At 50.3% G+C, this 13,871-nt stretch overlaps 1 protein-coding gene across 5 annotated transcripts; it reads left to right on the top strand.

Moving 5' to 3' along the window:
* The first annotated feature begins 753 nt into the window (after positions 1-753).
* On the top strand, positions 754-13,251 carry Lgals12 (galectin 12). 5 transcript variants are annotated; one of them, XM_050137848.1, is made up of 10 exons: positions 755-924; positions 1,135-1,308; positions 3,918-4,006; positions 4,138-4,351; positions 6,568-6,687; positions 7,248-7,286; positions 8,018-8,044; positions 8,557-8,645; positions 10,167-10,317; positions 10,894-13,251. In XM_050137848.1, the coding sequence occupies exons 2-10, from the start codon at positions 1,240-1,242 to the stop codon at positions 11,038-11,040; spliced, it is 945 nt and encodes a 314-aa protein (XP_049993805.1). In that variant the 5' UTR covers positions 755-924; positions 1,135-1,239; the 3' UTR covers positions 11,041-13,251. The 5 variants fall into 5 exon arrangements, with proteins under 5 accessions (XP_049993808.1, XP_049993809.1, XP_049993805.1 ...); XM_050137850.1 differs by having other exon boundaries at positions 788-853; XM_050137853.1 differs by having other exon boundaries at positions 756-1,308; positions 1,554-4,006.
* The last annotated feature ends 620 nt before the right edge of the window (positions 13,252-13,871 follow it).

Below are 13,871 nucleotides of genomic sequence, written 5' to 3'. Positions count from 1 at the left end.
GCAGGAGCTGGACAAACTCCCTAGCTTGTGCTCTCAGTTACAAGCTAAGTCGGGGTTTCTCAGACACTCATGCACAACAGAACTGCCTGCAGGGCCAGTTCTTGAACTTCACCCCTAAAATGCCCTCTTCAGTAGGGCTGGGGTGGAGGCCCCACAATTCACCTCTCTGGCAAACGTCTAGATGAGGAGATGAGGTGAAGTAGCCCAGCCAGATCCCTCAGCCCAGGCCCCTCACTGGCTCTCCCCTGTCCCAGGAACGATCTTCCTCTACTGCGCCCGGCGCACTTGGCATTCTGTCTCCCCTGGTCCTGCCAGGAACTCCCTGCTGTCAAGTCTGACCCCGCGGTTAGACTAACTAGACTAAAGACAAGTTAGGCTAAAGTTGAGAAGTTATGCTATTTTTAAAGGAGAAGCTTTTCTGGAATCTGTACCAGGCCTGGAGGCCTCTTCTAAAACACAGCTCTCTAGGCCCAGGCTCAAACTCAACACCCAGCCATGGACACCCTCTTGACCCACAGGTGAACTGACTGTTCGGAGAGAAGAAATGGGAGGACACAACACGCAAGAGCAGAAGCTGTGTTCCCACCAGCCCAGGCTGCTCTGTCTGAGCCCAAGGGAACCCTCCTTTCCCTTTACTCGCCCGCCCCACTTTCTTGTGACCCCAGCTGGTCCCTGGCATTTGCAGCTAACGCTGAAATGGTCTCAAGGGACTGTACAACTGGGAGAAAAGGGAGTAGGGAAAGAGGCAAGGGAATGAGGGCAGGAGGAGCCAGGAAGCTGGGGGCGGGGCCTCTCGAGGAACCTGCACACGTGTACCACCACCATCCCTTCCTCTGACCCGCTGAAGGCCCAGGTGAGCCCTCGCTGAAAGGAGCCAACCCCAGGCTTCCCTTTGAGATGGCGCAGTGCTTCAAACACAGATGGGTTAGTTAACCGGCCCGGGACTGAGAGCCAGCTACCAGCCCCAGGACACGGCGTTTCTGCTAGCAGCATTCAAAGCTGCCGCTGTGTACCACGGCTGGGGGCGGAGCGGGGGCTGGTATGGGTCCTAGAGTGGACCACTGACCTTCCCAGGTCTGCTCCAAAAAGCATTAGGACTCCATAGGGAACAGGTGAGACTAACAGCTTGAACAGCTGTTGCAGAAGCTGAAGAAGACCCTGCCTGGAAAAGATTCGGTGGGGGACGGCGCTGCTGGAATCAGGATTGGCCATTGAGTTGGAGTTGCCCCGCCTGCTCCCATGTCCGCGGCTGAACACCTGGACCCGATTCCTGACAGCTTCATTCTGCAGCCGCCGGTCTTCCACCCGGTGAGTAGTCTTAACTCAGTTGAGGAATCAGCTGAATTCCAGCTTGCATGGGAGTGACTGGGCTCCCAGGGTCCTTGCCTCTTCAGTTTGTCTCTTCTGAGCGGGGTGGCCAGAAGAACGGAGGTGGGATTGTTGAGAGAGACGCTAACGACTAAGGGTAGCTGCTTCTCCGAGCTGGAAGGAAGGGCCTGGGACCGCTCCCAATCAGGAGTAGTGGAAATCCCTCTCTCCTTCCTCCCGTTCAGTGCCCAGGAGACTGCAGCCCAGCAATGCTCTACAGAAGGCCCAGCTCCCAGCAGGCACCGCCACTAATGAGCACGGGTTATTACCTTGCCCGGCTTGGTCGTCTCGTCCCTAGAGGACTTCATCACTCAGTTAATTAACGCGTTCTGCCAAGAGCCTGGGAACTGGAAGCCACTGTGCTGCTGGGTCCTGCAAAGCTGTGGGCACCATGCCATGTGGAGAGGCTGGCCTCTGGCATCTCCCCAGGCGCCTGAGTAATGGGCTGAAGTACCGGAAATCTCCTGGGCGCCCATCGCCCCTTCACAGGCTAGGAACCACCAACTGGAGGGCTCCCTGGGGTGGTCTGGGTTCTCTGATTGCCACTGGGTGTTGACAAGCAATACATGAAGGCTGATGCTGTGACCCCGCCACCGGGTTCACCTGCTGGCCTGTTGGCAAGCCTTTTGCAGAGCTCCCACAGTGTTCAGATAGTTGCTGAGTCTGTCAAAGGGAAAGGCAATGAGGCTCCAGTTATAAGGAGCTATGGTCATAATGGGAAAACATTTAGCCAGTGCCTCTATACTAGGGAGCTGAGGGCCAAGCTAGCATCGTGAGCTAAGTGCTCCGAGAACTCGGGAGAGGGAAAGCAAAACTGTGTCCAGATGGAGAGAGAGAAAAAAGGGTGAGAGGGAACAGGCCCAGAAAAAGAGGTGAAAAGTGTATGCGTACTTTAGGAAGGCCAGGTGTAGCACGATTAATAGAAACTCAGAGACAGAAATTGGGGTTCAACCTGAAGACCAGAAAAACAAAACAGCCAGCCACTGGTTCTTACCTCGACCTCAGTCTGAAATGGTGATCTTGCCTCCAGGAAGCCTCAGAATGAGACTGAGCCTGAGAGCTGTCTCCTCCCATTGTATAATCCTCTCTAGTTCTGGGATTAAGGACGTGCACCACTACCGCCTGGTTTCTGTGTCAAGCTAGTGTGGCTACTGGGATTAAAGGTGTGTGTCATTGCTGCCTGGACTGTATGTCTGGCCAGTGTGGCTGTTTTACTTTTCTGATCCTCAGGCAAGCTTTATTTATTAAAATACAAATGAAATGCCACTGCAGCCAGGCACCCTCTGTGTGAGAAAAGATGGGCCCGGGGGTGACTGACCACTGCTGGGTATCTCCGAGAGTTCACAGCAGGGTCAGCTTGCTCCCAACTTCTCCATTCTTTCCTCCTCTCAGCTCCTAAACTCTGGACACTCACCAGTCCTCAGACGTTTCCTTCCCGGGTGGCATCCAGTGGGTGAACTCCTCAGTGGGGTCACAGTAGCCTGTTGGTGCTCTAACAGGGCGGTGAAGCTATATTAGGCTGCCCCCCCCCCGGGGGGGCATTGTGGTTTTAACATCTCTGCCCAAGACAGGAGAGCTTTGAGAAGACCTGTGATGGTTCATTGGACTAACCACTTGATGGGATTTAGAATTGCCAAGGAAACAAATCTCTAGACAAGCCTGTGAGATATTATCTAGACGTCATTAATCAAGGTAATGAGAGTCACCCCTCAGTGTGGGGTGGCACCATTCTGGGGGCTGAATCCTGGTCTAAATAAAAAGCGTGCATCAGGACAAGCACCAGCTTTCATGGCGGCCTGAATCCTGACTGGATTCTGCGGTGCCTCAAGCTAGGCACTAGCTTTCTTTGAATCCTGACTGGATACAATGTGACCAGCTGCTTCACGCTCCTATTGCCGTGACTTCCTGCCATGATGGACTGTCCCCTGGAACTGTGAGGCAGAAGAAACCCTCCCTTCCTTCAGCTGCTCTTGTCGGGGATCTTGTTAGAGCCATGAGGGAAGTAACTTACCCTGGAATATCAGAGAGAAAACTGGTCTTCCCCACAAGGACACTTTCTCTTGAGGGCTTATTAGTTACTTTGTCTTATTGCTGTGGAAAAAAAAAAAAAAACTTAGCAGAAGCAACTTAAGGCCGGAAAGGTTTGTTCTGGCCCCAGCCACAGGAGATGTGTCCACGTGCAGGGAAGGTGGTAGGAGGTGCCACTCTTACAACTCAAGTGTCAAGAACCGAAGGCCATGGAGGCTTGAACACCACTGGCCTTTGCCTTTTTATTTGGTCTAGCAGCAGCCTATGAAAAGGTACTGTCCCCATTTAGGGTGGGTCTTCCCACTTCAATTATCCTTACCTAGAAAATCCCACACAGATGTTCCCAAGAATGTGTTTCTGCAGTATCTGTAAATTTATTTCATCAAGCTAAGAGTCGAGATTAACTTCACAGTGGGGAAGCTGAGTTTCCTTGTCTTTCCTCCTCACCACACCCACCCCTACACACAGGAGTCCCTGGTTCCGCCACAGGTCGGCTCACCCCGTTTCTCTTCCCTGTTCAGGTGGTTCCCTATACCACAACAATTTTCGGTGGCCTGTATGCAGGCAAGATGATCATGCTGCAAGGTGTGGTCCCTCTACATGCACGAAGGTAAGAGGGACTGTCTAGGACTTGGTAGAGCCCAGATAGGGGCATCAACCTGGGGTTCCTCTCTATCTTCAGAATGTCTGTGGGTCTCTGATCAGAAGGGTGTCTCAAAAGTCACACAACGCCGCCACCAGGTTTCAGGTGGACTTCCAATGTGGGTGCAGCCTGCACCCTCGGCCAGATATTGCCTTCCACTTCAACCCTCGCTTCTACACTGTCAAACCCCATGTCATCTGCAACACCCTCCAAGGTGGAGTCTGGCAGAAAGAGGTCCGGTGGCCTGGTGTCACCCTGCAGAGAGGTGCTAGCTTCCTCGTCCTCTTTCTCTTTGAGAACGAAGAGGTGAAGGTGAGTATAAAGGAGACGTATCAAGCAGCCCAGGCCTGGCACCCTATACCATTCCTTCTCTTTCCAACTTTCCGTGGCCCTGCGATAAACGGCTGCTCTGGACCCACACAGCAGTAAGAAAGCACTAAGGCCCCTGGGTCTAGCGGGCAGAGGAATCCACTTCACGGTCAGGGCAAGCACTTGGAGGGCTTCTGCTTGGTGCCGGGCACTGTGCTAAAGCCTTTACGAGAATGTGCCCATTAAGTCCTCCCCACAGGGTCTGAGGTGGATACTACCACAATCCCCTTACAGCTGAGGCAGCAGGAGACAGGGGGAGTACTTAATGCCCAGACTTTGACCTCCAATATGAGCCTAGGAGACAGATAATGAGACCTTCAGAAGGCTCCACAGGACAAGGCTGCTGTAGAGGGAAGTCCTACTGCATACAAATTATCCCCAACTTCCTGAGCCTTGGTGTCCTTCCTGTAGATAGGAGGAGAAGGAAGAGGAGGAGAAGGACAATGGCAGTGATAATGGTGGTGGTGGTGGTTGCCCTGAACTGCATGGCGACCATTGCTGTTGGACAAAGTTCCAGCATTTCAACATTGTAGACAATTCTCCAGCACCTTTTAACTTTCATTCTCACTACGTGTTACGGGAATTCCCTTATGTCTTTTCCTTTGGGAAATTCCATGTGGGCTTTGAAGGATGAAAATGTGTAAAACAGCAGCCTCTTTAAACAAAATAATTCCTAGGAAAAACTTCCCTCCACCGTGGAACCATATAGCCGGATGATTCTGCGCACAGGAATCCTGTTGTGCCCTCATGATTACACCAAGAACAGGAAGGTTGGAGATTTACTACGGACACACTTGACGCCAAGGATGAAATGCCTACAGTTCAGATCCAGGGCCTGAGGCCATTAAGGGCAAGAGTTCATTTAATAAGTACAGAGAAATCAAAGTGGAATAAGGGGAAAGAGAAAGACATCTTGATCTTGTCTGCCAGGAGCGTATGAGGGGAACAGGCCCATGTAGTAAGACCGAGAGACAAGGCAGGCATTAGGGGACAGCTCAGCACAAATGCTGCATCCTGCCCCTGGTGATATTACCGTGCATGAGAACGGACCGCAAGATATACGATGAAACCCACTTTTAGAGTTTTATTAACAAAGAGAAGGGAGAGGGAAAAAGTGGGTGGTGGGAGAGCGTGGAGTGGGCGTGTCTGTTTGTTAAAGGCTGTTTAGTGCAAGTGCATAGGGGTTCACATAGCCACATCACACAAAGATTACGGTGACTACTCTGCCCGTATATTACCTAGGGCATAAGGCCCTAGGGTAACTAGGTAGTTTGCATGAATGTTGATGGTGCATGCGCAGTCATGGGACCCAGAAATGCTAACGCCTGGGGTGACTAAGCATTCTGCCTGAATGATGATGGCCGTGGGACCCCGGATGTAATAGAAATAACACCACCTAGAGGAGTGAAAATTGCTCTTAAATTGTAGTGGAGTGTCTGGGCCCCAGAAAAAGTCCTTTTCCCAAAGTCATGCATTTGATTAAAGGCCTCCATTCCTTCAGGGACTTGAGGAAAGTTCCTACTTGCCAAAAGCGGTCATTCTTATCTCTGGCAGGAGCAACGTGCAGGCCCCATTGGGATAAGAGGGCTACTGGTGGAGTTACTGACCCTTTGAGCACAATAGGCATTCAGATACTTGCCGAACTCAATACTTTTGTCTCAGGAAAATGCAGTAACGAAATTAATGGCCGCTTTTGCCCCTGAATCAGTGAGCCCGAGTTCAGTCTTGCCTGTAACTAAATTAAGTACAAAAGATGTTGTACCGTTTTCAATAAACTTGGTGGCAGCCATCCTGATTCACCCTCAGATTTTGTCCGTCTCCCCATCCCCGACCCCGAACCCCAACCCCAGGGCTCCTTATTTCCTCTTTGCGACTGAACCCTGCCAAAGCAGGTCTCACATTTGCTAGGAAGGGAGAGCTCCGTCAGAGCGTGTGGATAGTGCCCTGGCTAGGAAGGGAGAGCTCCGTCAGAGTGCGTGGACAGTGCTCCGGATCGGCTCTGCCACCTACAGCTCTACAACCTTGGGCAGATTACAAAAGTTCATCTGTACAATGCACCTGCCTTGCAGAGTTTGGAAAAAAGTCAGTAGAATCTAGGGAGGCTTGCTAGGGCCTGGCAGGGATTACGCTCTTCAGCTGGGCTCTGTCTGCTTCTCCAGGTGAGTGTTAATGGACAGCATTTTCTTCACTACCGCTACCGGCTCCCACTGTCACGTGTGGACACCCTGGGCATATATGGTGACATTTTGGTGAAGGCTGTTGGATTCTTGAACATCAATGTAAGTTTTCTTGGAGCCAAGACTGGGTCAGTGGTGGCTTCTGGCTTCCCCTGATCTGGAAAGGTCTGGGGCTCACTCACTCACCCCAGACTGAGAGACAGAGGGAGACCTTACATGCCCCCAGATAACCGAGAGAGACAAGTGCATAAGGTGTCAGAAATGAATGGGGTGGGAAGAAGAGAAGGTGACTTCAGTAAGGAAGTCCTGGAGCCATAGACAAGAATCTTTCCTATTGGTGGAATCTGCTTGTCACTGAGGAGTCAAAGGATTTGGCACATCAGGGTCCATGCAAGCTGCAGTTTGAAAGATAGACCCTGTCTACCCAATTAACTTATTCAAAATACAGCTAAATGTGTGGCTCAGTGGTAGAGCACTGCCCTGGCAAACACAAGGCCCTAGGTTCAAACCTCAGTGCTGCCAAAAACAGCCCTGGGTTGATTCAGTAAACCTGTAGGGCCAGGAACAGAAATGTTCAACACAGCAGCTTTAAAAGGCGTGAGCTGCAGACAGGGGCTTACAGTGGTCCCAAAGGCTTGTGGCTCTTCTTTCTTTCTTAACAGCCATTTGTGGAAGGCAGCAGAGAGTATCCAGTTGGATATGTGAGTTTCTTCTGTTTTTTTTATTACATTTATTTATTTTGTGTATGTAAATACATGATGTGTCCATGTGTGTATGATGAGGAAACCATGCGTGTGTGGAGGTCAGAGGACAATTTGTAGGAGTTTCCTTTCCCCACATGTGTCCAGGGAAGGAAGTCAGTCGTCAGGCTTGATGGCTCCCCAGCACAGATATCTGAGTCTGGGGAGCAAGGCTGGACAGTCATGCTTAGACGCCAGCTGGCCTCTGTCCTCCCTGCACGTGGTCGCACAAGGCCCAACCGACCCCTCCCTCACTGCTGTGGACGCCGGCAATGTGCCTGGCTCCCTTAAGTCCCTGCAAAGCCCGGATTTGCTTCTCCTCTCCCATCTCCAAGGTATCTAGCTACCTGCAGAGGCCCATGATGCCCATTGGAAGATACTTTCTGTGGAATTTTAGCTCCTCAGACCAACCCTGCAAGATGACTGAGGTTGGCTTCACAGGACAAAGGAGGGAGATGAGAGCTATGACCTTGCTAGAGAGGTGGGATGGCAGCTCCACCCTCCTTCCACCTCTTCCACCACTCTGAGAGGGTATCTTAAGATTCAGAGGATCCCCCACCGGGAGCCCAGTCACTCACCTGCTGCTAGGAGAGGCACAAACTCTGTGTCCCCCAGTGCAAGCAAACTAGGAAGACCTCTTTGCCCAGACAAATGCTAACAGCCTCCCCTGCCTCTTTCTCTCTCTCCTTCAGCCCTTCCTGCTGTATAGCCCCAGACTGGTAAGTGGCCTGTTCTAGGTCTCTCCTGGAGTGTAGTCCCATTTCAGCTCCCTCACTTCCCGGACTCCCTTTCTCCGTGGAACACCACATCAGTGGGAGGGTGAGGCAGCTCTAGGCTGAACTCCAGGTTCATCTTACCCTCTTCACTTACTCTGCAAACGGGTATTTAATACTTCCCTGTGACTGGCTCAGTGCCAAGCACTAGGCTATGGGGTCCATCCAGTCCCAGACCTCCAGCTGCTCATAGGTGACAGAGTGACAAACTACCGCAGGCCTGCTGTAGACGGTTCAGAGCACATCTGTAGAAGGCACCAGGACACTGAGCACAACCTGGAGGGGCCCAAGGAAGCTCTCAGCAGGTCTACAGCAAATGCTTACTATATGGGCAGGACTGAGCCTCCTAGCTGCAAGCTTCTGGAGAAACTCACCTACCCTGGTGCCCCTGGGTCCCTGAGGGTAGCCTGCTGGTGAGGGACCCTGACACCATCTCAGTCATTTTCCATCTCTGTCAGGAGGTGCCCTGCTCACGCACTCTTCCTCGGGGTCTCTGGCCTGGGCAGGTCATCGTAGTTCGAGGACTGGTCTTGCAAGAGCCAAAAGAGTAAGTATTTAATTTCTAAAAAAAGGAAGGGAGGGAGGGAGGGAGGGAGGGAGGGAGGGAGGGAGGGAGGGAGGGAAGGAAGGAAGGAAGGTAAGAAGGAAGGGCCCTATGGTTAAGTTTCCAGCATCACCATTTAGCCCCTTATTACAGCAGAGCAAAGAGAAGTAGGTTAGCCCAGGTTGCAGAGATCGTGACCAGGGCTGGGGCTGGGAACGGTAGCCCCAGTCATGGGTGCTGTGTCCCTGTGGAGTGAACTAGCTTCACATCACAAGCCCCAGAAAGGAACCTTTGCAGTTGAGACCCAGATAGGGGATATGGTCTCCTACTTTTTCACAATGCTTGGTTTAGGAAACAGCCAAGCTACCCTAGAAAAGAAGTGTTTGGGAGCCAGAACCTAGAGGCAGTTAGAAAATGGATGCTTCCTGGCTTCTCCTCCAGTGGATACTCAAACCCCGACCTGTAGCTTAGATCCATTTAGACCAGAGGCCTCAGTGTCCCCCCAGTGTCCCCCTGACCACGTTCAACAGAGCCCTAGACTTGATAAGAGATTCCCTCTAGATGCCCATTAAAACTCTGGCGCAGGAGAGATGGCTCAGTATCTAGGAACTCTCCCAATACAACACAAGGGCTGGAGTTCAGACGTCAGCACCCATGGAACAAGCCAGGTACCCTCATAACCCCCAGCACCCATGGAGACAGAGACAGGAAGAACACCGGGGCCTGCTGGCCTCTAGCCTCACTGAGAAGCTCGGGGAGGGAGCCTGTTTCAAAGGAATAGCAGAAAAAAACAGAGGACACCTGACACCCTCCTCTAGTCCTGGCATGTACACACACGCACGCACGCACGCACACACACACACACACACACGCACACACACACACACGCACGCACGCACGCGCACACACACACACACGCACGCACGCACGCACACACAAATAATTAAAAAGATCCAGGTGCTGTATTCTGTAATAACTCTCTAAGCAAAGTACCATTTTCATACTCCTCTGCTGTTCTGCACAAGCAACTTACATGTTTTTTTCACTTAATTCCAACAGCCCAAGACAAGAACAGCACTCTTGTCCTCCCTAATTTACAGACGAGGAAACACACGGAGATTAAGAGACTTGTCCAGGGCTGCAGCTCTGAAGCTACAAAGCAGAAACCCTGCAGCCTGGTCCTTACTGCTAATCTCTTTGCCAATGTGTTAGGCCCCACTCTGACACAACAATGAATGTCAGCTGCTGCTGTGATCACAGCTTTCCCCACTTGCAGAGCAATGAATGGAGGCTCCAGCTCTGCCCCCATAGGCTTCCAGTCAGGGATTCAAGTGCGATATCCATGCGCTATCTATGCCTCTGTGCTGTTGTGTATCCAAGTGTCCCTCCCAGAGCCTGACACAGAAACCTAATTCTCGGAAGGTGCCAATCTTCCAGTGGCTGTCTGCCTCCAGCCTCTGCTTCGGAGATACAACAGCCTGAAGGCAACAGAGACTGATCCACTTCTCCTCCTGCTTCCTGTAGTTTCACCCTGAGCCTGAGGGATGGGGCCACCCGTGTTCCTGTGACACTCAGAGCTTCCTTCACAGACAGAACACTGGCCTGGGTCTCCTCCTGGGGACGAAAGAAGCTGATCTCAGCCCCCTTCCTCTTTTACCCCCAGCGATTCTTTGAGGTAGGTCTGAGCCATCACATCTCTTCTGGAGCCCATTCCCATAGTGATCTGGACGACTATGGGCTACATCCGGGTGTGGATGAGCAGACCAATACCCTGGAGCTAGTCCCACAGAGAGACTGTCCAGACATTGGCCTTCAGTACTCTATACTGATGCCAGAGATGCTGGGCCCAGAAAGACAGGCATAATGAATGCAGGTGGGGCCAAGCATCTGCTGTCTTGAAAAGCTGCCCTAAGCCTCTACTGGCCAGGTGTGATAGAGCACACCTGTAATGCCAGGCCTTGGAAAGTAGAGGCAGAAGGAGCAGGAGCTCAAGGCTAGTCACAGCTACATAGGAAGCTTGAGGCCAGCCTGAGCTGCATGAGACCTGACCTCGAGCTCCCTTTATGGCTCCAGTGTGTAACCAGGATTGAGAACATTTCCCAGTGGAAAGCAGCATTGCAGACGGTGAACTTTAACCCCTGGGCCTGACTGTCTCTGATCATTGTGTCCCCTCATAGAGGCGATTTCTCTAGTGGTATACCAGGGAGGGTTTGTCTGGAAGCCCACCACCCAATCAGGTTCTTCTTACCAGGTACTGCTTCTGTGCCAGGAGGGAGGGCTGAAGCTGGCACTCAATGGGCAAGGGCTGGGGGCCACCAGCCTGGACCAGAAAGCCCTGGAGCAGCTGCGGGAGCTCAGGATCAGTGGAAGTGTCCATCTCTACTGCGTCCACTACTAAGGAGGACTCCAAGGGCACCCGAATCAGAGAAGAGGAAGGGCAGCTGCAGCCAGGGCTCCACAGTACAGCCTCACTCTGCCATCCTCACTGGACCCTTGACCTGTCATCACCACGTCAGGCCTGTTCACATCAGGTCACAAGATTGCGTCTACAAGGGCGTCAGGGCCCCACGACTAGGGAAGGCTTACAGCTCTGTGCCTCTTCCACCAGGAGCTTGGTGGCTCTGTTTTCCTAGACTGTACTCAAGGGGGACAAACTTTATAACCTCACAGAGACATACATACATTTATTGCATTTTAATCAATTCTGAAAGCAAGGGTCCAGGTCAGCGTGGTGTCCTGCACTCATCTTCAGCGTTCAAACTCTGCCTTGGTCCTCCTTCCACCACTCCATAGGGCCATGGGGCTGAAACTCTATCCAGGCCCAGCCTCTGAGGAGGCGAATAGAGTGTGAAAAGAAAGCTCCAGGCCTACGATCAACACACCCATCCATCCTCCCAGGCCCAGCCTATGATCAACACATCCATCCATCCTCACAGGCCCAGCCTATGATCAACACATCCATCCATCCTCACAGGCCTATGATCAACACATCCATCTATACTCACAGGCCTATGATCAACACATCCATCTACCCTCCCAGGCCCAGGCCTATGATCAATACATCCCATCTATCCTCACATTTCCATTTTCACTCAGATTTTATCTACAATTGCTCAATAGTTTGTGAAGCTTTGCCCAACGTAACAACTACCACAGTTGCTTGCATGGTTTTAGCTAAAGGAAAATAGCCACATCCCAGAAAAACACACTGATAATGGGGTCACGTTTTAGTCACCTAGCCATGTAAACAGGAGTGATAAAATTATAAAAATTGTCTAGGTGGGACAGCGGCTATGCCGTCTATGTTTGTATAATGTACTCTGGGGTGTTCACATAGTGGCAAAATGGTTGAATAATGAGTTTCTCAGAATTTCTCCCTGTCATAAAATGATACATGGCTTAGCAGGATGAAATAAGGAAGACTGTAGATGGTTTGATTTGTTCTATTCCTGGAAATAGAATCTGGGCTCACCTTACAATGGACTTCGGATTATACCACTTGGAAATGTTTCTGTGATATTATCCACATGCCCGTAGCTGTGACAGGTCACTGGCTGGAAGATGCTGATGGAGGATTCGCTATTTTATAACTTTATACTCTAAGCAGGGAGTCATTTTCTTCCCTCATCCATTCACCAAGAATGATCATACATCTATCATGAAAAAAAAACTCAATAAATATGGGGGGGGGTGACTTTTACTACCAATATGCCTTTATTATAATCCAGGAAAAGTAGAAGTCAGAGAAAAAGATGGCTGAGAGGCAACCCCTAGACACCAAGGCTCCGGATTCTGGGAAGAATATGGGCCAAAAAGAGAGACATGCCACTTAGCCAGGAGCAAAGCCTGTCCCTGCTCTTACATACTTTGGTGGTCTTCTTATACCTTTAAAGCCAACCCGAAAACTCTGTAGCGAAATTCTTTATTCTCCTTAAAACTTTTTCTCAACTTTTCTCAGATACCACAATATTTTTAGATTTAGGTATTATTAGATACCACAATAATCTTTTTAAATAAACTTGTTGAGGACTTGAAAGATGGCTCAGCAATTAAGAGCACTTGCTGCTCCTCCAGAGGACACGGGTACAATTCCCAGCCTCCACATGGCCACCCATACCCATCAGTACCTCCAGTTACAGAAGATCTGATGCCCTCTTCTGGCCTTCACAGGCACTGCATGAATGTGACACAGACATACACAGGCAAAACACCCACGTAAACAAATAAAAATTAGCCAGGTGGTGGCAGTAATGCACACCTTTAATCCTAGCACTCAGGAGGCAGAGGCAGGCAGATCTCTGAGTTCGAGGCTAGCCTGCTTTACAGAATGAGTTCCAGGTAGCCAGGGATACACAGAGAAGCCTGTCTCAAAAATCCACCAAAGAAAAGAAAAATTTTTTAAATAAACATGTCAGTTCCCACATATATATTTCATAATTTGCACTAGTACCTCAGCAGCAATTATTGATATAATCGTATTTACTTATTTAATCTACTAAAGAAATAAACTATATTGAGAAAAATCTAATATACTACCTTAAAATTTTTGGAGTAAGATTTATTTGGTGCAGATGAATACATCTTAATAAATACATCGTGTTTTTATTCACTACTTTGTATTTTTTTGTATTATGTTCATAAATTAAATTGGCCTGTCATTTTACTTATTCATATGTATTGGTGACTTTCTGTTGCAGTGATAAACACTGAGACCAAAGAGATTTCTAAAAGACACGGTTTATTTGGGCTTATGGTTCTCGGAATTTGTCACGGCAGGAAAGAGCAGGCATGATGGCTGAGTAGCAAGATGAGAACTAGCATCTTGACCTATGCTAGCAGGAAGCAGACAGAGCAAATTCAAAATGGCAGGAGTCTTTAAACTCCCAATGCCGTCCCCCCAGTGACATGCTTCCTCCAACACGGCCACACCTCCCAAGTCTCCCCAAACAGCACCACCCTCAAGCATCTGGACTATGGGGGACATTCTCATTCAAACCACCAAATCATGCATGTGTTAGACTTTCATTGCTGAGACAATTTAAGAGACAATTTAAGGAGAGAAGAATTTTTGCTGCCCACGGTTTTAGGGTTTTCCACTCATCATGGTGGAGAGCACTTGGGACAGCTGCTCTCATCATGACCCGGAAGCCAGGGGTGAGATGGGGTGTGGTGGGATACGCCCGCACTGGCTCACTTGCTGTTTTCTTTTTCCTCTATGACTCCCAGCCT

The sequence above is a fragment of the Alexandromys fortis genome, unplaced genomic scaffold (genome assembly GCF_014885135.2).
Source record: "Alexandromys fortis isolate MF-2015 unplaced genomic scaffold, M_Fortis_MF-2015_v1.1 scaffold_3, whole genome shotgun sequence".
NCBI lineage: Eukaryota > Metazoa > Chordata > Mammalia > Rodentia > Cricetidae > Alexandromys > Alexandromys fortis.
This window is presented reverse-complemented; position numbering and strand designations above follow the sequence as displayed.